The sequence below is a fragment of the Apium graveolens genome, chromosome 4 (assembly GCF_009905375.1).
Source record: "Apium graveolens cultivar Ventura chromosome 4, ASM990537v1, whole genome shotgun sequence".
Taxonomy (NCBI): Eukaryota; Viridiplantae; Streptophyta; class Magnoliopsida; order Apiales; family Apiaceae; genus Apium; species Apium graveolens.
The window spans coordinates 248,882,145-248,904,650 of NC_133650.1; the positions used below are offsets into that span (position 1 = coordinate 248,882,145).

Here is a 22,506-nt window from a genome sequence, read left to right on the forward strand (position 1 = left end):
ATTCAAACACAAATGTAATGAGCACAAAGAACTTAAAAACTTTTCTGGTGGATTTGTTGTTCCACCAGAGATGTGTTATTTCAGAAAATCTGTGATTCAAAGAATTAAATCACGGCTGCTTCCTAGTACAAACTAGATGATTTTCTCTTTTGATATTTCTAAATAGCTCAAGGAAAATTCATATCTAATTACTAGCTGCTACTTGGTTTATATATCACCAAGTTTACAAGTGAAGACAAACTATAAAAAATACAATTGAAAAGATTCTTCACATGTTTCTTCTTCATTTCTCTATCCAATGCAATCTAGGATAATCTGTAAATCTTTGAATACTTCCTTGTTTGCATCAGAATGGAAATGCTGCATTTTCTTGATTCCTCCTAGAGGCTTCCACATTCCAGTATGTCTTTGTCAACCCATGTGCCTCAGTCAGCTTGTGAATTGTCACTATTAACTGCTAATGAACTAAGCATCCGTTGAAGCTTTCATCCGTTGATGCCTTATCCGTTGAGGCTTTATCCGTTGAAGCTTTATCCATTGATGCATTATCAGTTGAAGTCTTTATCCGTTGAAGCACTTATCCGTTGATGGATATTATCCGTTGAAGCATTTATCCGTTGATGGATATTATCCGTTGAAGCATTATTGACATCCGTTGAAGCTTTGTTTCTTATCCGTTGAAGGTCTTCAATATCCGTTGACACTTCTTCACTTATACAAAATTACAAGGCATGAAATATTTACAATTAGCCCTCCTATTTGTACATCCATTAGTAGTCAACATGACTGATTATTTCCTAACAACATCTAAGAATTACAGCTTGAAACCAGAGAGTGAAATGTGCTACAATACTAAACTTATTGCTAAGTAAAGCTACTCCTTCAACGGATAGCCAAGATGGTCTTATCCGTTGAGGCTACAAACACTAGATTTCTACTTAAGTGTTTTTCTTAACTTATCATCAAACTAATACACATATTCCTAACAAAGAGGTCTGTGAGAACCTCTTGGGGAACTGAGTCCCAGATTTCATCAGGAATGGCAGTGACATGCCATTCCTGCTGCCATTCAATACACCTCAAATTGATAGTGAAAGTGTCATAGTTCTGAACTAAGTTGAAATGAACCATGTTTGTGATGAAAAAAAATGAGTTTGAGAGAAAATGAGAGATGTGTTGGTTGGAATGAGACGTTGGTTTATATAACCAATAGAATATCAAGAGACGCGAGGAAAATTGAATGGTTACAGGTAGAAATAATTCTACCTCGTCTCCCTAGACTGATGAGAATAATAACAGGCATTGGAAGTTTAAAACAGGATTTAATGCGCACACGAAACAAGTAGAAATTACTGTGCATAGACGAGTACCACTAACCCAAATTATGTGGACTATTAATACTTCACCCAAACATATTCTGATTTTAAATAAGACTATTTCAGAGTTTAACCACAAATAAGTCAAGTAAAGAATCAGAGTTTAATATCAGAACTTAGACTTATATCAGAACTTAACAGTTATCAGAACATGATTTCTTAACTCGAAAAGTGAATACCTATATCTGTAATTCTTCACACAAATTCTGATTTCGTTTCTTTAGAACTTAATCATCTGAACTTTCATCAGAATTTGTCCCCAGAATTTATGCAACTGACACTTAAACGTTCATCTAAAACAACATTTATCACCACAGTAATTTTCATCATTCATATGGAGTGTATGTGTGTGCAGTAAGCTAAATATCAGATAAAGATTAAAGTCTGATTCACTTCAGTATATCTTAAAAATAAGGCATAACTAAGAACTTTGCTCAAAATCTGTCATGATTTTGAAGTCTACTTTAGAATGAGTTCATGCATGAATCCACCTCAACTGTTTTGTGCTCATTTTATGCATCTTTTGAAATTCCATATTACAGTGGCTTCTCAGTGTAAGTGAGTCACGACTGCTTATCAGAATTTACGCTATTATCAGAGTATTTCTTCAGTAACCATGGAGTGTGAAAAGTCACCAAGAAAAATATTTATTTTACTTTTCTGATGCATATTACTTAATACCAGCAATGCACTTGGGTCTTCCCTTCCACAGTTTTTACTCTAGATCTCAAAGGAGTACCTGATTTTAATTTTTCTTTTTCTTTTGATAAGTGAGGTTTATCAGCACGTAGTACATCCATCAGATTTACTAACATCAGAACTTAACAGATAAGAAGCACTATTCCAGTTTGTGACTTAGTAATGAGATACACAAAGTAAACTTCAATTAAGCTCAGTATCATAATTTGCTTGTGTTAAAAGATTTCCACATAAATAATTACTTCAAACATGGGATCTTTAGTATATTAAAGACTACCAGGTCAGCATCTAGCATAGTTATCCTCATTGGATTGAATGGTCACAGAAACATTCATCTCACTATCAGAGTTTAGAAATTCATATCAGACAACAATCAGTATTTTAGCAATTTTCAATTAAGCACAGAATACATAAAGATAGTAATTTCTGTAAATACTGATCATAAAATCTGATGCATTAGAACAAAAACTAAGCAGATTTAGAGAAAGAACCTGAAACCATTCAAAGTTCATTTACCAATCTTGTAAAAGTAGCTTCACACAGTGGTTTTGTGAAGATATCTGTTAGTTGTTGATCTGTTGGAATAAAGTGCAATTCCACTGTACCTTCATCCACATTTCCCTTATGAAGTGGTACCTAATGCTGATGTGCTTTGTCATAGAGCGTTGAACTGGATTACTTGTCACAGCAATAGCACTTTGATTATCACAGTAAATAGGGATTTTAAAATATGTTAACCCATAATCCAGTAACTGATTCTTCATCCAAAGAATCTGTGCACAACAGCTTCCTGCAGCAATGTACTCTGCTTCTGCAGTTGATATGGAAATTGACTTTTGTTTCTTGCTAAACCAAGATACCAATCTGCCTCCAAGAAATTGGCAGCTTCCACTTGTACTTTTCCTGTCAATTTTGCATCCTGTAAAATCTGCATCTGAGTAACCTATTAGTTTAAAATCTGATTCTTTAGGATATCACAATCCCAGATCAACTATTCCCTTAAGATACTTGAAAATTCTCTTCACATCTGTTAAGTGAGGTTCTCTTGAATCTGCTTGAAATCTTGCACAAAGACAGGTAGCATACATGATATCAGGTCTACTAGCAGTTAGATAGAGTAGTAGTCAACCATACCTCTGTAATCAGTAATATCTACTGATATACCAGTATCCTTATCTAATTTTGTTGCAGTTGCCAAGGGAGTGGATGCACTTGAACAATCTTGCATTCCAAATTTCTGGTATACTTGGATTGACAAATAAAAGTACCTTTTTCATTCTGCTTGACTTGAAGGCCCAGAAAATAGCTAAGTTCCCCATCATACTCATTTGACATCTTGACTGCATCAGTTTGGCAAACTTCTTACAAAGTCTGTCATTTGTAGAACCAAAAATGATATCATCAACATATATCTGTACCAAAAGTAAGTCCTTTCCATGGTTGAGGTAGAACAGAGTTTTGTCAATAGTTCCTCTGTTAAATCCACTTTCCAGAAGAAACTGAGCTAAAGTCTCATACCATGCTCTTGGAGCTTGCTTAAGGTCATAAAGTGCTTTATCAAGCCTGTAGACATGATTTGGAAATTTGGAATCTACAAAGCCTGGAGGTTGTTCAACATATACTTCCTCTTCCAATTCTCCATTGAGAAAAGCACTTTTCACATCCATTTGAAAGATAGTAAACTTCTTGTGAGCAGCATAAGCCAAAAATATCCTTATGGCTTCCAATCTAGCAACTGGTGCAAATGTTTCATCATAATCAATTCCCTCATGTTGAGAATATCCTTTTGCAACCAGCCTTGCTTTATTCCTTATAATTATGCCATCACTATCAGTTTTGTTTCTGAACACCCACTTTGTACCAACAACAGATCTGTTTTTTGGTCTTGGCACTAGGGTCCACACTTTGTTTCTTTCAAATTCATTTAACTCTTCCTGTATTGCTTGCACCCAATCAGCATCTTGAAGAGCTTCTTCCACTTTCTTTGGTTCAGTCTGAGAGAGAAAAGAATTATAGAGACATTCATTTGAAGTAGATGTTCTAGTTCTGACACCTGCATCAGGATTTCCAATAATTAAGTCAGGTGTATGTGATTTAGTCCACTTCCTTGCAGATGGAAGGTTTTCTCTAGAACTGGATGCTCCCTCATGATCCATGTTGTCTTCATCAACATTTTCTGATGTTCCTCGAACTAATATGATGGTAAGCAAGGGAAGTGATTCTTTTTTTTATTTTAAATTTTATTCAATGTTTAATTCAATATAAATCTCTTTCTTAAATTTTATTAAGTACTTTTTTTAAAAAAAAATAAAAATCAAACATAAGACTATAAATTCAAATTTATTTATCATCAAATTTAATAATGAAGATTTAAGTGTTGAAGATAACATTAAATATTCAGTATTAGAAATTTCAAATGAAATGATATAACTTACTTATAGACATTGTACTCTATTTATACTTATCAAGTGCTTAATATATTTTCTCAACAAAAAATAATATTTATTTATTTTTTCACATACCTATATATTATAAAAAACAAATTAAAATTAAGTATTATATGTTTAGACATTTTTTAAATATTTAATGTATTTTTTTCATCAAAAAAAGGCAAAATATACAATAATAATTACAAAAAAAATTAATTTATTGATATAAAAAATTTATGTAATATTGAAAAGTAATATGAATGTTATTATGAATTTTAAAATTTTTTTACTAATTATTTTCTTCACAAAAAAAATCAAAAAATAAACAATTATCAAAACTGCTTCTGCAATGAACCATAGCGTAAGCTTTGGCTTCTGCAATGAATCATTGCGGAAGGGTTTAATGTTTTGACAATTTCTGCGCATTTTAGCGCGTGGGTTGGCTGAAGCATTAAATACACCTTCCGCAATAATTCATTGCGGAAGTGTGCATTAAATTTGCCTTACCAGCTTCGTTTTTTTGCTTTGTAAACCCAATTTCATCATTTTTCTCTATCATTTTTCAATTTGCAGCCAAAAAGAGGTTAATTTTTCTTTACTATTTTTAATGGCATCTCATTTATTTAATTATTCAAGTTCATCTAGTGAGCATAACGATTTTGATTATTTTACACCCGTTGGGAAAAATCCGGTTGATAAGTGGCATTTTATACCACTTAGAACGTCTTAAAATGGCTTAAATTGGTGTCTTGAAATCAAGTATTTTGTGTATTTGATGCATTTTTCTAGTGTTTATGCATTTCAGGGTATTAGTTGCATTTCGGAGGAGGAATCATCAAGAATAAGCCTTGGCATGTGTTCACCATTGCGAGAGGAAAAGAACGGGCAGATTACGGCGAAGAAACGGAGCAAACCTGGAATTTTTCCAGTAAGGTCCTGCGCGCCCGCGCAGCAATGCTGAGCGGCCGCGCAGCAGCCTTGCGCGCCCGCGCAGAAATGCTGAGCGGCCGCGCAGGGTCGGGGAAAAAGCTGAATTATTTTAGACTTCTACTTCTGTTTGGCTTCCAACTTCTATGTAATATGAGTTTTATGGGACTATTATATAAGTAGATTTGAGACGTTTTCATAGAGAATATGAAGGAGATTATGTTTTAGATTGTGTTTGGCGCAAGAAGCGAAGGAGATAAGGAAGAAGACCGATTTAGTACACTGCAGCGAAGAGGAAGCATATTTTCTTGTGATTCTTGTTTCGTTGTAACGTTGGATGCTAGTTTTCTTGCTTTGACTTATTTACTCTTGTGACGTACTCTGTTTTAATATAATTAGTTTAGTTATTATTTTCTTGTGTTGTTTATCATGATTTCATATGAACCCATGATGGCGATAAGTTCTATTATGGGCTAATCGTGATCATGGGGTTGCAACGGATTTATTATGGAATTCTTTAGTTAATTGTTTAATACTTTAGTGTGTGATGATTGCATGATAGCTAGTATTGGTTGTGCGTATTCGTCTTATGTGCGTCGCGAACATATAAGATAGGGTGTTAATCTCTTGTGAAGCGACGGTGGATCTTGAGATTTAGAACTTGCCATGCTAGCATAGGTTCATGTACGTTGTGCATGATTAGTGGGTAACTCTAACAGTTTTATTTGCCCTATGTAATCAAAAGGGATAACTTGTGCTTAAATCGTTGTGTTGTCAATTTCTGTAGACATATAGAAACTCAACATGATTGATGACTATTCAACTTCTATCTTAATTGTGGATGCTTGGTAGAATGGTATTAGTACAATGAAAGTTGGCTTTTATCAGTTTCGTGTTATTCGATTAATGTCATCACTGTCACATGCTAAAGGTAATAACAATGGCTATAGAAGGAAGTAATAATGAAGTTGTGATCTCATGAGTGTTTTATTATTGATAAATTGAAGTGTTAGTTAAGTGGTTAATTAAGTAGTTAATTATAGTTAATATTTAATCAACAATTTTAAGTGTTATTATCTTAACATTGAAAAGTAGTCATACATTGGTGAGTGAGTTTAATTAGACAATAACTTAGTCTGAGTCTCTGAGGGAACGAACTAGAAAGTATTCTATATTACTTGCGAACGCGTATACTTGCGTGAATATTAGTGCATGTTTTCGCCCTAACAAGTTTTTGGCGCCGCTGCCGGGGACTCGGCGTATTTGTTTAGTTTATGTACTTACCATCATTGGTCATTAGGACTCAGTGATTAGGACGTAGTAGTTAATTACTCTTTTCGGTTGTGTTTCAGGTACTTTAGCAAGCGTTTATGCAAACTCGTTCTCGTGCTCGCAAGAGGACCTTAGATACAGCTGAGGAGAAAGACGAAGTTCTTGATACTCCGGAGAAGTTAGATTTTGAGGATTCGGATTCAGGAACTGAGCAGAAAGAACCAGTAAACATGGGAGATCGTATTGTTCAAGCTGATCCAGCTCTTATGGATTTTTCTCGGCCTAAAATTGATGACATTCAGTCAAGCATCCTTCATCCGGCTATTCAAGCTAACACCTTTGAAATCAAGCCGGGCACTATTCAGATGGTGCAGAATTCTGTTTCTTTTGGAGGAGCGGCAACTGAAGACCCCAACATGCACATAAGGAATTTTGTCGAGATCTGCAGCACTTTTAAGTATAATGGCGTGACTGATGAGGCTATCAAGTTGAGGCTTTTCCCATTCTCACTGAGGGATAAAGCTAAAGACTGGTTATATTCTGAACCAGCTGGGTCCATCACTACGTGGCAAGATCTTGTGCAAAAGTTTCTGGTGAAGTTTTATCCAATGGCAAAGACTGCTGCTATGAGGAGTGCTCTTACTCAGTTTGCGCAGCAACCTACAGAATCTATGTGCGAGGCTTGGGAACGCTACAAGGAAATGTTGAGAAAATGTCCACATCATGGAATGCCGGATTGGATGGTAATCACTGGTTTTTATAATGGTTTGGGGGCCCAATCTCGGCCCATGCTCGATGCAGCAGCTGGAGGCGCCTTATGGGCTAAAAGCTATACTGAGGCGTATAATCTTATCGAGACGATGGCTGCAAATGAGCATCAAAACCCAACTCAGAGGATGACGTCAGGCAAGGTAGCAGGTATTCTGGAAGTTGATGCAGCCACCGCTATTGCAGCCCAGCTCCAAGCGCTATCAATGAAGGTTGATTCTTTGGCTACGTATGGAGTTAATCAAATAGCTATGGTTTGTGAGCTTTGTGCAGGTTCTCATGCTACTGATCAGTGTTCTCTTGTCAACGAATCTGTTCAGTATGTGAATAATTATCAGCGACAACAGCAGCCTGTGCCAGCGACCTATCATCCTAACAACAGAAATCATCCAAATTTCAGCTGGGGGAATAATCAGAATGCTATTCAGCCAACATATCAGCAAGGAGTAAGTAAACAGTTTAACCCACCTGGATTCCAGCAACCACAGCAGTATGCTACAAGGCAATCATATCCTCAACAGGGAAGTGCAGCTGCACCTACGAGTGCTGATTTTGAGGAACTTAAGCTGTTGTGCAAGAGTCAGACGGTTTCTATCAAGACCTTGGAAAATCAAATCGGTCAATTAGCCAATGCAGTGCTCAATCGTCAACCTGGCACTCTTCCCAGTGACACGGAAGTACCAGGCAGGAAGGAAGCTAAAGAGCAAGTTAAGGCTATTACCTTAAGGTCTGGAAAAGTAGCTGATGCTGAAAAGGCAAAAGAAGTCGAAGCTGAAGTTAGAGATGAAGAATCTAAGCAAAAGGAGAAAGTGGCGGAACCAAAGAAGACTACTGTTGAACACACTCTGCCTGAGGCTAATACAGGGGAGAAACAGCTCTATCTTCCACCACCTTTTCCTAAGAGATTGCAGCAACAAAAGCTGGATAGACAGTTCGGGAAGTTTCTGGAGGTGTTCAAGAAACTTCACATCAATATACATTTCGCTAAGGCGCTGGAACAAATGCCTAGTTATGCGAAGTTTATGAAGACTATTCTTTCAAGGAAGGTGAAACTGGATGACCCTGAAACCGTTGCTCTCACGGAAGAATGCAGCGCGGTTCTGCAACAAAAGTTACCACCAAAACTGAAAGATCCAGGAAGCTTCACCATTCCTTGCACCATTGGCAATCTAACTTTTGACAAGTGCCTTTGTGATTTGGGAGCAAGCATTAATCTGATGCCGTTGTCGATCTTTAAAAAGCTGGATCTGCCTGATCCAAAACCCACATACATGTCGCTACAATTGGCGGACCGTTCCATTACTTACCCAAGGGGCATAGTTGAGGATGTGCTCGTCAAGGTGGATAAGCTCTTCTTTCCTGCAGATTTTGTTATTCTGGATTTTGAGGAAGATAAGAAGATTCCCATAATCTTGGGGAGGCCTTTCTTGGCTACTGGTCGTACCTTGATAGATGTGCAAAAAGGGGAACTTACTATGCGGGTCCAAGATCAGGATGTGACCTTCAACGTATTCAAGGCAATGAAATTCCCTACAGAAGATGAGGAGTGCTTAAAAGTGGATGTGATTGATTCTGCGGTTACTTCGGAACTCGATCACATGCTAATGTCTGATGCATTGGAAAAGGCCTTAGTGGGGGATTTTGACAGCGATGATGAAGATAGCAACGAGCAATTACAATATCTGAACGCTTCTCCATGGAAGCGAAAGCTCGACATACCATTTGAATCTCTTGGTACTTCTGACCTTAAGAATGCTGAAGGGAAGCTCAAACCATCAATAGAGGAAGCACCTACCTTGGAGCTCAAACCATTACCTGAACACTTGAGGTATGCTTTTTTAGGAGATTAATCTACGTTACCTATTATTATTTCAGCTGACCTTTCAGGTAGTGAGGAAGACAAGCTCTTAAGGATTTTGAGAGAATTCAAATCGGCTATAGGATGGACCATAGCAGACATCAAGGGGATAAGTCCTTCATATTGTATGCATAAAATTCTGTTAGAGGAAGGTAGTAAGCCAACTGTGGAACAGCAGCGAAGACTGAACCCGATCATGAAGGAGGTGGTGAAGAAAGAAATTCTGAAATGGCTAGATGCAGGCATCATTTATCCTATTTCTGATAGCTCGTGGGTGAGCCCCGTGCAATGTGTACCTAAGAAAGGAGGTATCACTGTGGTCGCAAATGAAAAGAATGAGCTCATCCCTACTCGAACAGTTACAGGATGGAGAGTATGCATGGATTATAGAAAATTGAACAAAGCCACAAGGAAGGATCACTTCCCTCTCCCATTCATTGATCAAATGCTTGACAGATTGGCGGGACATGAGCATTTTTATCTTCTGGATGGTTATTCCGGGTATAATCAGATTTGTATTGCACCAGAGGATCAGGAAAAGACTACCTTCACTTGTCCATTTGGCACATTTGCTTTTCGTAGAGTTTCGTTTGGGTTATATGGCGCCCCGGCCACCTTTCAGAGATGTATGATAGCTATATTCTCTGACATGATTGGAAATAACGTCGAAGTGTTCATGGATGACTTCTCCGTCTTTGGACACTCATATGATGAATGTTTGAATAATCTGCGCGCCATACTCAAAAGATGCGTGGAAACTAATTTGGTGCTTAATTGGGAGAAATGTCATTTTATGGTGCGTGAAGGCATTATCCTTGGGCATAAGGTCTCTAGCAAAGGTCTGGAGGTGGACAAGGCCAAGGTGGGAGTCATTGAAAATCTTCCCCCACCTAATTCGGTGAAAGGAATCCGTAGTTTTCTCGGTCATGCGGGTTTTTATCGGCGATTCATCAAGGACTTTTCAAAGATATCTAAGCCGTTGTGCAATTTACTTGAGAAAGATGTGCCTTTCAAATTTGATGATGAATGTTTGGCAGCATTCGAGACTCTCAAGGAGAATTTGATCACGGTACCAGTTATTACAGCACCAGATTGGACAAAACCGTTTGAGATGATGTGTGATGCGAGTGACTATGCGGTAGGTGCAGTTCTGGGATAGCGCAAGAAAAATCTCTTCCATGTGGTCTACTATGCGAGTAAGACTTTAAATGGGGCCCAATTGAACTACACCACTACTGAGAAGGAACTTTTGGCTATAGTCTTTGGCTTTGAGAAATTTCGATCTTATCTGCTTGGTACGAAAGTGACAGTATTCACTGATCATGCAGCTATTCGCTATCTGGTTTCTAAGAAGGATTCAAAGTCGAGACTCATTCGTTGGGTGCTTTTACTTCAAGAATTTGAGTTAGAGATCAAAGATAGAAAAGGTACTGAGAATCAAGTAGCTGACCATCTCTCTAGGTTGGAGAATCCCGATTCTACTTCACAAGATAGGACGTTAATCAATGAATCTTTTCCGGATGAGCAGTTGTTTACAATTCAGGAGGAAGAACCATGGTTTGCAGATATTGTAAACTATCTTGTCAGCAATATAATGCCGCTTAATTTGACATCCGCTCAAAAGAAGAAGTTTCTGCATGAGGTGAAGTGGTATATGTGGGATGAACCATATTTGTTTAGACAGGGAGCTGATCAGATCATCAGGAGATGTATCCCGTTCTGTGAGACGGAGGGGATATTACGAGACTGCCATTCCACGGTTTATGGTGGACACTATGGAGGTGAGAAGACGGCAGCTCGTATTCTGCAAGCAGGTTTTTTCTGGCCTACTTTGTTCAAGGATGCTCATCAGTTTGTTTTAAGGTGTGATCGTTGCCAAAGAGTGGGAAATTTGTCAAGGAAAGATGAGATGCCATTAAATGTGATGCTTGAAGTCGAGGTCTTTGATGTATGGGGAATCGATTTTATGGGGCCTTTTATCTCGTCTTACAATAATCAGTACATCTTGCTGGCAGTCGATTATGTTTCAAAATGGGTCGAAGTTAAAGCTTTACCGACAAATGATGCAAAGGTAGTACTAAATTTTCTTCATAAGCAAATTTTCACAAGGTTTGGAGCGCCTCGGGTAATCATAAGTGATGAAGGATCGCATTTTTGCAACCGTAAGTTCACTTCTATGATGCAGCGTTATAATGTGAATCATCGAGTAGCTACTGCCTATCATCTGCAAACAAATGGTCAAGCGGAAGTGTCTAACAGAGAGATAAAACACATTCTAGAGAAGGTTGTTTGTCCGTCAAGGAAGGATTGGTCTTTAAAGCTCGATGAAGTTGTTTGGGCTTACAGAACAGCATACAAAACTCCACTTGGGATGTCACCGTTTCAGTTGGTGTACGGTAAGGGATGTCATCTACCGGCGGAGCTTGAGCATAAGGCCTACTGGGCATTGAAGAAATTGAACCTGGATTTAGATGCAGCTGGTAAGAAAAGAATGCTTCAGCTTAATGAACTTGATAAATTTCGACTTCAAGCGTACGAGAATAACAAAATGTATAAGGAAAAGGTGAAGAGGTGGCACGATAGGAAGCTACATCCTAAGTTATTTGTGCCAGGGCAACAAGTTCTGTTATTCAACTCTCGGCTCCGACTTTTTCCTGGGAAGTTAAAATCAAGGTGGTCTGGACCTTTTATTGTCAAAACTATGTTTCCACATGGAGCGGTGGAAATTTTTGAGAATGATTCGGACCAAGCATTCAAGGTTAACGGTCAACGGTTGAAGCACTACTATGGGGACATGGCAAACCGAGAGGTGGTTAGTGCCATTTTGTTGACTACTTGAGAAAGGTACGGAACGTCAAGCTAATGACGAAAAAGAAGCGCTGCGTGGGAGGCAACCCATGAATTGTTGTTACAGGAACCCTTAGAAGTTAATAACCTATCCAAAAACACAAAAAAATCAGAAAATAGGGGCTGAAAAAAAATTTTCCACAGACCCTCTGCGCGCCCGCGCAGCTATGCTGAGCGGTCGCGCAGCTTGCTGCGCGCCCGCGCAGAAATGCTGAGCGGCCGCGCAGGGGTCGAGTTCCAGAAAATTTTTTACAGTTCAGAAAAAAAAAAAAAACAAACAAAAACACAAAAACCCATCACAGCCCATAAACCCACGAATTCTTTTCACATTACCCCATGATTTTATCCCTCAACCCCACTCCTAGTCTAATTTAACCTACTCCACATCCTATATATACATACACCTATCCTACATATCTCCCACAAACTTCCTACACTTAAACCCTCTCATAAACATCAAAAATCAGTTCTTACACACTTTTATTCACAAATCAATGGCACCCAAGAGAGCACGCACTATTGACAGCAGCAGCACAGTTCCTACTGCTGATTCATCAAGGGGTACTGCTGCAAGGCCTCGGTTAACTGACAGAGCTGCGGAGGAGGAGTACACTAGGCTGTTGGGGAAGCCGATTCTGAAGGAGAGGGGGTTTTTACCATCAGGGAGGGATGGTGAGTTGTTGCCCATGATTGCAGAGAAGGGGTGGATAGCTTTTTGTGAGTCACCCGAAGCAGTACCGATGAGTGTTGTTCGCGAGTTCTACACGAACGCGAAGGCTGAAAAGAATGGGTTTTCTGTAGTTCGTGGGCTGACGGTTGATTATCATCCTGCGGCGATTCGCCGTGTGATTGGACAGCGAGAGAGGAAGCCCGAGGAGGAGAACTGGAATGAAAAGACTGCTGAGGATTTTGACTTGGATTTGATTTGTGCGACTCTCTGTCGACCGGGCACAGTTTGGAACCGCAGTCCAGCCAATAATGAGTATCGTCACTTTCCGGCGATCGCCATGAACAGGTATGCCCGTGCATGGAATGCATTTATATGTGCTAATATTTTGCCTTCTTCACATGCACACGAGGTCACAGTTGAGAGAGCACAGTTGTTGTGGGGAATTCTGAATGAGGAATACTATGTGGATCTTGGTGAGTTTATCTACCAAGGAATTCTGAAGTTTTTGAGGGGAGCAAAGCATATGAACATCCCTTATGCATCCACGGTTATGAAGCTATGCCGAGCAGTAGGAGTGAACTGGCCGGCTCATGAGCAGTTGCAGTTGCCAGCAGCTCCGATAGATTCTGGCACTCTGAATGGGATGCAGGAGTGGACCGGTGGTGAGCCTGAGGAGCATGGGCTGGGTTATCGTCTTCCAGGAGGACGTCAAGCACGAGGTGCTACTATGGCTAGGCCAGGGCGTGGTGAGGCTGGTTCTTCGAGAGCTCAGGAGGGTGGGTGCTGGGATGGGTGATGCCCAGTATAGGAGGCTTTCACGGTGGATGGATGCCATGTATGAGACGCAGAGCAGGTTTGCTCAGGAGCTCACTCTTGCGTTAGGGACTGCTTTTCGAGGCCTTGGAGCTGATATCCAGTGGCCAGTTTTTGGTGAGGACTCTGCATACCCGCCGCCTGATACTCCACCCACTGAGGGTGATGATGATGATGACTCCGAGTAGGTATACCCTGTGTTCCTTTCTACTACCTTCACTGGGGACAGTGAAGATTTTAAGTTTGGGGGTGGTAGTTAAGGAATATTTTGTGTGTGTCATATAGCTGCATATTCATGATAGTTAGTTCATATAGTTTTTTTTTATATAGCTTTATTTGTTTGTCATATCATATAGCTCATGCATATACCATGATCCCTTTTGCAATGATTTATCGACTGAATTGTGATATTGATGCGAGTGTAGTGATAGCATTAAAGTGATATTAAGTTGTGTAGGTTGATATGCATGTTAAAAGCACTTGTATTTTCACTAAGTCTTAGAGAATGCTTAAGGGCTAGATTGTTGTTATGATCTGATTATTTTCGAGGATAATCTATTTATTATGCTTAAAATTTGATAATAGGTTCTTAGTGGTAAAGGCATGAAAAAGAAAAAAAAATGGAGTAAAAATGGAATTTGTTGCTAGTTGTGGCTAGGCGTCAAATGGCTAGTAGCCGGCTCGCATGTTATGCGAGTAGTCTAGGGTTGAGCAAGATGGAGCGAAACGCACTTGCTCAGAAAAGAAAAGAAAAAAAAAATTGCATAATTGATCAAGAGTGGGCTCTTTGGTATTCGAGTTATTAAGTTCTTAGGGGACTTTGTGCCTAGTGACCTAAGGCTTTTAGAGTCTGGGATCCGCTAACCTAACGCTCGTTACATGGATACCATTGTATAAGTCTTTTGTGGACCTCACTCATTGCACGGTCAAATAAGCATTTGAGTTGTAAATAAAAAGCACGATTCTGTAGTAAGCTCCAGAGTTCTTGTAGTGTTGTATATCACTTTGTGCCTAGAATTTTTATTCTTTGTATAATCGTAGGATTGCCTTGAGGATAGTCTAGTCATAGTAATTGGTCTAGTTCTGAAGCATATCTGTTAAGCATTTGCACACACCACGTTTCTGGCTGTATGTCCGTTTGCATGAGTTTATTGATCTTTAGTGTCTAACTGCATTCGTTGAGACGTGACAATTTGGTTGGTTAATTGTAGTAAGGGGGATCGTTGCATTTTCATATAGATTGCATTCATGCATATTTTTATTTGTTTTGAGTCTGTGATGCTTGAGGACAAGCATCGATTTAAGTTTGGGGGTATGATAAGTGGCATTTTATACCACTTAGAACGTCTTAAAATGGCTTAAATTGGTGTCTTGAAATCAAGTATTTTGTGTATTTGATGCGTTTTTCTAGTGTTTATGCATTTCAGGGTATTAGTTGCATTTCGGAGGAGGAATCATCAAGAATAAGCCTTGGCATGTGTTCACCATTGTGAGAGGAAAAGAACCGGCAGATTACGGCGAAAAAACGGAGCAAACCTGGAATTTTTCCAGTAAGGTCCTGCGCGCCCGCACAGCAATGCTGAGCGGCCGCGCAGCAGCCTTGCGCGCCCGCGCAGAAATGCTGAGCGGCCGCGCAGGGTCGGGGAAAAAGCTGAATTATTTTAGACTTCTACTTCTGTTTGGCTCCAACTTCTATGTAATCTGAGTTTTATGGGACTATTATATAAGTAGATTTGAGACATTTTCATAGAGAATATGAAGGAGATTATGTTTTAGATTGTGTTTGGCGCAAGAAGCGAAGGAGATGAGGAAGAAGACCGATTTAGTACACTGCAGCGAAGAGGAAGCATATTTTCTTGTGATTCTTGTTTCGTTGTAACGTTGGATGCTAGTTTTCTTGCTTTGACTTATTTACTCTTGTGACGTACTCTGTTTTAATATAATTAGTTTAGTTATTATTTTCTTGTGTTGTTTATCATGATTTCATATGAACCCATGATGGCGATAAGTTCTATTATGGGCTAATCGTGATCATGGGGTTGCAACGGATTTATTATGGAATTCTTTAGTTAATTGTTTAATACTTTAGTGTGTGATGATTGCATGATATCTAGTATTGGTTGTGCGTATTCGTCTTATGTGCGTCGCGAACATATAAGATAGGGTGTTAATCTCTTGTGAAGCGACGGTGGATCTTGAGATTTAGAACTTGCCATGCTAGCATAGGTTCATGTACGTTGTGCATGATTAGTGGGTAACTCTAACAGTTTTATTTGCCCTATGTAATCAAAAGGGATAACTTGTGCTTAAATCGTTGTGTTGTCAATTTCTGTAGACATATAGAAACTCAACATGATTGATGACTATTCAACTTCTATCTTAATTGTGGATGCTTGGTAGAATGGTATTAGTACAATGAAAGTTGGCTTTTATCAGTTTCGTGTTATTCGATTAATGTCATCACTGTCACATGCTAAAGGTAATAACAATGGCTATAGAAGGAAGTAATAATGAAGTTGTGATCTCATGAGTGTTTTATTATTGATAAATTGAAGTGTTAGTTAAGTGGTTAATTAAGTAGTTAATTATAGTTAATATTTAATCAACAATTTTAAGTGTTATTATCTTAACATTGAGAAGTAGTCATACATTGGTGAGTGAGTTTAATTAGACAATAACTTAGTCTGAGTCTCTGAGGGAACGAACTAGAAAGTATTCTATATTACTTGCGAACGTGTATACTTGCGTGAATATTAGTGCATGTTTTCGCCCTAACACCGGTTTATCGTAAGCTTATTATAGATGATGTTAATGAATTGATAGATGTTGATAATTATAAATGTAAGAAAAAATTGGATATGGATGATGATGATATTGAGTATATGGAAAAAAAGGAATATGGATGATGATGATATTGAGTATATGGAAAAAGTGAAATATCATAAAAAGAAGAGGGAGATTGTAAGGGAAAAGGAAAATTGAATGATGATGATTTTTGTAGAGAAGAGAAAATGAATATAAGTGATGATGATGTTGATGATGATGATGGAGATGATGATATGAGTTTTGACAAAAAAGGTTACGGTTTTTCAAAATCAAATATGAATAGTGTTGTGCCTTGCGTTGGTATGTTTTTTAACACTTTGGATGAAGCCGAAAAATTTTATAGAGATTATGGTAGAAGTGTTGGATTTGAGATTATTATTAGGAGTACTCATAGACATTCACGGGGTAATGGTATCTCCTCTCGTTTGTATATTTGTCGTAAGGGTGGAAGACTAGGTTCTAGTACGAAATTGGATGTTGATGATGAAAGAAAGGAAAAAAGAAGGATTAGAGATGTAATTCCGAGAACAAATTGTAGTGCTCGAATGTGTGTCACTCATAGAGTTAAAAATGATAAATGGGAAGTAACTTTGGTTAAATTAGAGCATGATTATGATATGGTAACCTTGGATAAAGTACAATTCATGCAAAGGTCCAAAAATATAGATCCGGTTACCCGAGCATTGCTTGAGTTATTTGATAAATCGGGCATTAAAACCGCTAAAGCGATGAGATTTCTTGGTGAAACATGGGGTGGTGTGGAAAAACTTGAATTTTCTAATCAAGATGCTCGTAACATAATTCGTGATATTCGACGACGGGTGTTCGATTCCGGTGATGCGGGGAGTGGGATGGCATTGCTACGATAATTGAAAGAAAAAAAATTTGGAAACTTTTTCTATCAAGTTGATTTGGATGAAGAAAATAGAGTTAGAGGTTTGGTTTGGGTTGATCATCGATCATTGAACGCATACACGAATTTTGGAGATGTTGTTTCATTTGACTCCACATATAGGACCAATAGGTATTGTATGCCGTTTATACCAATAACCGGGGTCAATCACCATTACCAAAATATCTTGTTCGGGTTTGCACTCATGCGGGATTAGACGGAGATTTCATATAAATGGGTTTTGAAGACATGGTTGGAAGCCGTCGGAAACAAACCTCCCCTCACTATTATTACGGATCAAGATATAGCATTGGAAAATGCTATTGCCGAGATTTTGCCGGATACCAAGCACATATTATGTTCGTGGCACATAAGTAATAAATTTCCCAAAAAATTGTCGGCTTTGTACACACAATATCCGGAATTTAAAGGGGATTTTAATGATTGTTTGTACAAGTCGTTGTCACCCACGGAATTTGTTGGTAAGTGGGAGGTTTTAGTTGATAAGTATGGACTCGAGGATCATGTTTGGCTAAACGATATGTATGCCATAAAAGATAAATGGATTCGTGCTTACACAAAACAACATTTCTCCGCCGGTATGACCACCACCTCAAGAAGCGAGTCCATGAATTCATTTTTTGACGAGTATGTGAAAGCTTCAACCGGGTTGAAAGAATTCATTGAGAATTCACAAAAGGCTTTGTAAACACAAATTCTTAACGAGGTTAAAGCCGACTACGAGACCGAGTATAAGGAAAGGAGATTGATATTTAATTCCGCCTTGGAAAATCATGCTTCTTCTATTTACACAAAAGAAATGTTTAGGCAATTTCAAAATGAGCTTAAAAAAAGCACATCTTATGTGGTAAATAGTTGCAAAGATGGTTCCAATTACATGTGGAAGTTGTATTTAGTTGAGAAGTATAATGTGCCAGAGAATCTTAGAAGAAGGTATCGGGTAATGGTTTCTTTGGAAGGAAATATTGATTGTGAATTTAAAAAATTTGAACATTCCGGGATGCTTTGAAAACATATCCTACGCTATCTTGACAAGAAACAAAAAATTATGATACCAACAATTTTTATCAAATCAAGATGGACGGCGAGCGCAAATAAAATTGATGGTTTTTTGCCTTATAATCCTCCCGTTCTTGTTGATGTTGGTGATTCAACAACGGCAAGGTATAGTGCTTTGTGTAAATCTTTTCAAGGTTTGGGTGCTCTTGGAAGTTGTTCAAAACCAGGATACAATTACGTGATGGATTTGATTGAGAAAGGAAAATGTTACGTGATTGAAAAGTTTCGTGAAGAAGAAAATAATTCAAGAATGGAGGAGGAGTTTCAAGCTTACGATGAACATGATCCAATATTTAATCCTCCAATGTCACAAACAAAGGGAATAAAGAAGGATTCGGCAAGGTATAAAAGTGGCATTGAGACGTCAACAACAAAGAAGAATTCGGGAAGGTCTAAAAGTGGTATTGAGACGTCAACTGAAAAAATCCGTTATTGCAGCTTTTGTAGTGTGGCGGACATGATAGGAGGCGTTGTCTAAAAAACCCAAATAGAAATTTTAAATGATTTAATTCGCAATTTATTTGAATGTAGAAATTAAAATTTGGAATGTAATATTTGAATTTGGCTTTTAAATATTATTTGGTATGTATTTGAGCTATTATTTACTTTTTTCATAAGTACAAATTTTAAAAAATTCGAAGCTGAAAAAAACAGGGGAGCAGAGCCCACTTCTGCAATGATTCATTGCGGAAATGTTTTGCTTCCACAATGATTCATTGCGGATGGTCCCCTGTTTCCCCTGTTTTCCCCTGTTTTTGCTTAGCTTTGAATTTTTGAGGAATTAACTCAATTTTGAATTTTTTAAAAATTCAATATTAAATGGAAAAAAATCAGAAATGGTGAAAAAAAATTCGTGACACTATTTTTTAATAATTTCAGTGTCTCCTCTAATTTTTGATTAATTTTTAATAAAATTCCATTTTTTTATTTTTTCTTTATTTTTAATTTGAATTAATACACATTATTCAAGGAGAAAAATCAAAATAAAATGGAAAAAAATGGGAAATGGTGAAAAAAAATTAATGACACTATTTTTTCATAATTTCAGTCTCTCCTCTAATTTTTAATTAATTTTTAAGAAATGTCCATTATTTTTATTTTTTTTTATTTTTAATTCGAATTATTACACATTATTCAAGGAGAAAATTCAATATTAAATGGAAAAAGTCAGAAATGGTGAAACAAAATTAGTGACACTATTTTTTAATAATTTCAGTGTCTCCTCTAATTTTTGATTAATTTTTAATAAAAGTCCATTTTTTTATTTTTTTTCTTTATTTTTAATTCGAATTAATACACATTATTCAAGGAGAAAAATCAAAATGAAATGGAAAAAAATGGGAAATGGTGAAAAAATAATTAGGCATTTTATTCCTAAAAATGCAAGATTTAATCAATTTAAGGGGTAAAATGCATTAATTCCTTTTTTAAGTCCTAAATATGAAATAATTAGGCATTTTATTCCTAAAAATGCAAGATTTAATCAATCTAAGGGGTAAAATGCATTAATTCTTTTTTTAAGTCCTAAATATGAAATTATTAGGCATTTTATTCCTAAAAATGCAAGATGTAATCAATCTAAGGGGTAAAATGCATTAATTCTTTTTTTAAGTCCTAAATATGAAATAATTAGGCATTTTATTCCTAAAAATGCAAGATTTAATCAATTTAAGGGGTAAAATGCATTAATTCTTTTTTTAAGTCCTAAATATAAAATAATTAGGCATTTTATTCCTAAAAATGCAAGATTTAATCAATCTAAGGGGTAAAATGTATTAATTCTTTTTTAAGTCCTAAATATGAAATAATTAGGCATTTTATTCCTAAAAATGCAAGATTTAATCAATTTAAGGGGTAAAATTGCAAGAGTTAAGGAAGAGTTATAAAATATACCGCATCAACCATATTCTGCTGGTTATACCAATGACGAGGCCGTATCTTAGTGGCATGCTCAGCTACAAACGGTGCTATCTTCAATTTACTCACCCTCCTATACCAGTACATGTACTCTGTCATCGGTACATAAGCCCCCTCTGTAAAAATAGGCATACCGTGTCAACAAAAGAATCCCACTTCAATATAAACTGTCTCAACAAAACAGTATGGTTATCCCGTTGCATACGGGATAACCTCTCCACACGTAGAAAACTATGATCCACCGGCTCCTCAGGAATATGTTGCAGCATACCGAACTGTCTCAGAACCCTGTCCGGCATGACATACTCCACCATCTCAAAATGAATCATCGGTATGCGACCGAGTGCCGTATGCAACATATCCATCATGTCAGTATCATAATCATCGGCACTATAATCAATCCTCCTATAAAACCTCCGATATGGCTGTCATGTCAACCAACTCATCTGAAAGCTATCAAAATCTCCCTGATAACCTCCTGTGTGATGGTGAGGGTTACTCCTCCTGTTAGCTACCGGTCTAGCCCACGCTGTAGCCCTCGGCAACACAAACCTCGTACGCGGTGCAATCTTCGGACGGCCAGGCAATACCCTCTCCCAAGCCCACAACATCAGCAACATAGCACACCCGTTCAGACTGCCTGAAGACTTATGCACAGCCTTCGACAAGCATTTATACAAGTAGCTCAGAACAGCAGCCCCCCAAGCATAATCGATAATATGATCAGTGTCTAGTATAAGCTGTAGATATCGGGGGTGCACCACATCCCGTGATGAGGTAGGAAATAATATACCTCCAATCAGAAACAGAAGATATGCCCCGGTGTAAACTATAGGATCCTGCTGAAGAAACTCTGGACTCTGCTCCCCCTCTGGCCTAGAACCATATCTCGTGCGTAACTTGTGAAGAGTCACCCCGCATCGACCATACATATCAGCCCGCTCCTTCTCAGTCATCCTCAAATCCTCCCAGTTGGTCACCCAATACGGTTTTGGATTATCAAGCTCCGTATGGGTAACAGCACGACCAGTAATAGGCAACCCCAAGATCATGTAAACATCCTCCAGTGTAATGGTCATCTCACCGAATGTGAAGTGAAATGAGTTAGTCTTTGGCCTCCACCTCTCCACCAGTGCAGTGATCAAGCGAATATCATTCTGCGGAACAACCAAGGGGTTAACAAACACCCCGAAACCCCAGCCTGTAAGCAAATGTATCTGCTCCTCATCCAATACCCAGTTACACATGTTAGCAGTCAACTGTCTAACATCGAGCGTCTCCCTCTCACCCCCATGCCATATAAGAGTACTAATGTGATCATCCTGCATGGTCAGCAATGATCGATCCATAGGCCCGCATTCTATATTCATTTTATCTGCAATTTTCAAAACAAGAATATTTCAGTTTGATATTATAATGCACAAATAATGGCAAAATAACAAGCAACTAAACAAATAACTGCAAATAAACAAGTAATTAAACAAGGATAGATTATGAACAATTAATTAACAATTAAACAAGTAATTTATAATTAAATAAGTGTAAACAATGATATCTTTAAATATATCCTTATTTCAAATTCAAATTAATTATTCTAATCATATTTAGTCATTTTCATTAGCCCCAATTAAACAAGTATTTAAACAAATATATATTTTTAAATACTAAGAAATATCCTTAATTGAAATTATTAATTCAAATTAACCTAATAATTACTCATAATTATTCCAAACCATTTATCATTAATTTTAAATATTAACCTAATTATTCGAATAAAATTCACAACTCGAAATTAAACCTAAATTCATTTCTTAACTAATTTATTTCAAATTAAAAAATTAAAATGACCTATTCCTTATTTCAAATTATTAATTTAAATTCAAATTAATTATTCTAATCATATTTAGTCATTCTAATTAGCCCCAATTAAACAAGTATGCCTAACTCATATATTTAAATGCTAAAAGCATGCCTAATCACCCATAATTAGCCCAAATCATCTATCATTAATCCTAAATTTAATCTAATAATTCGAATTAATATGTATATAATTAACCTAATTATTCGAATGAAATTCACAACTCAAAATTAAACCTAAATTCATTCCTTAACTAATTTATTTCAAATTAAAA

General features: G+C 37.4%; 1 protein-coding gene and 1 non-coding gene across 2 annotated transcripts; one reads left to right on the forward strand and one right to left on the reverse strand.

Moving 5' to 3' along the window:
- Positions 1 to 7,326: 7,326 nt before the first annotated feature.
- On the reverse strand, positions 7,327 to 7,433 carry LOC141722367 (small nucleolar RNA R71). Its single transcript, XR_012575386.1, has one exon. It is a non-coding gene; the product is annotated as a small nucleolar RNA R71 (small nucleolar RNA).
- A 9,237-nt stretch (positions 7,434 to 16,670) lies between these two features.
- On the forward strand, positions 16,671 to 18,086 carry LOC141719497 (protein FAR1-RELATED SEQUENCE 5-like). Its single transcript, XM_074521880.1, has 2 exons — positions 16,671 to 17,339; positions 17,595 to 18,086. Exons 1-2 carry the CDS (start codon positions 16,671 to 16,673, stop codon positions 18,084 to 18,086), a joined length of 1,161 nt encoding a protein of 386 aa, XP_074377981.1.
- The last annotated feature ends 4,420 nt before the right edge of the window (positions 18,087 to 22,506 follow it).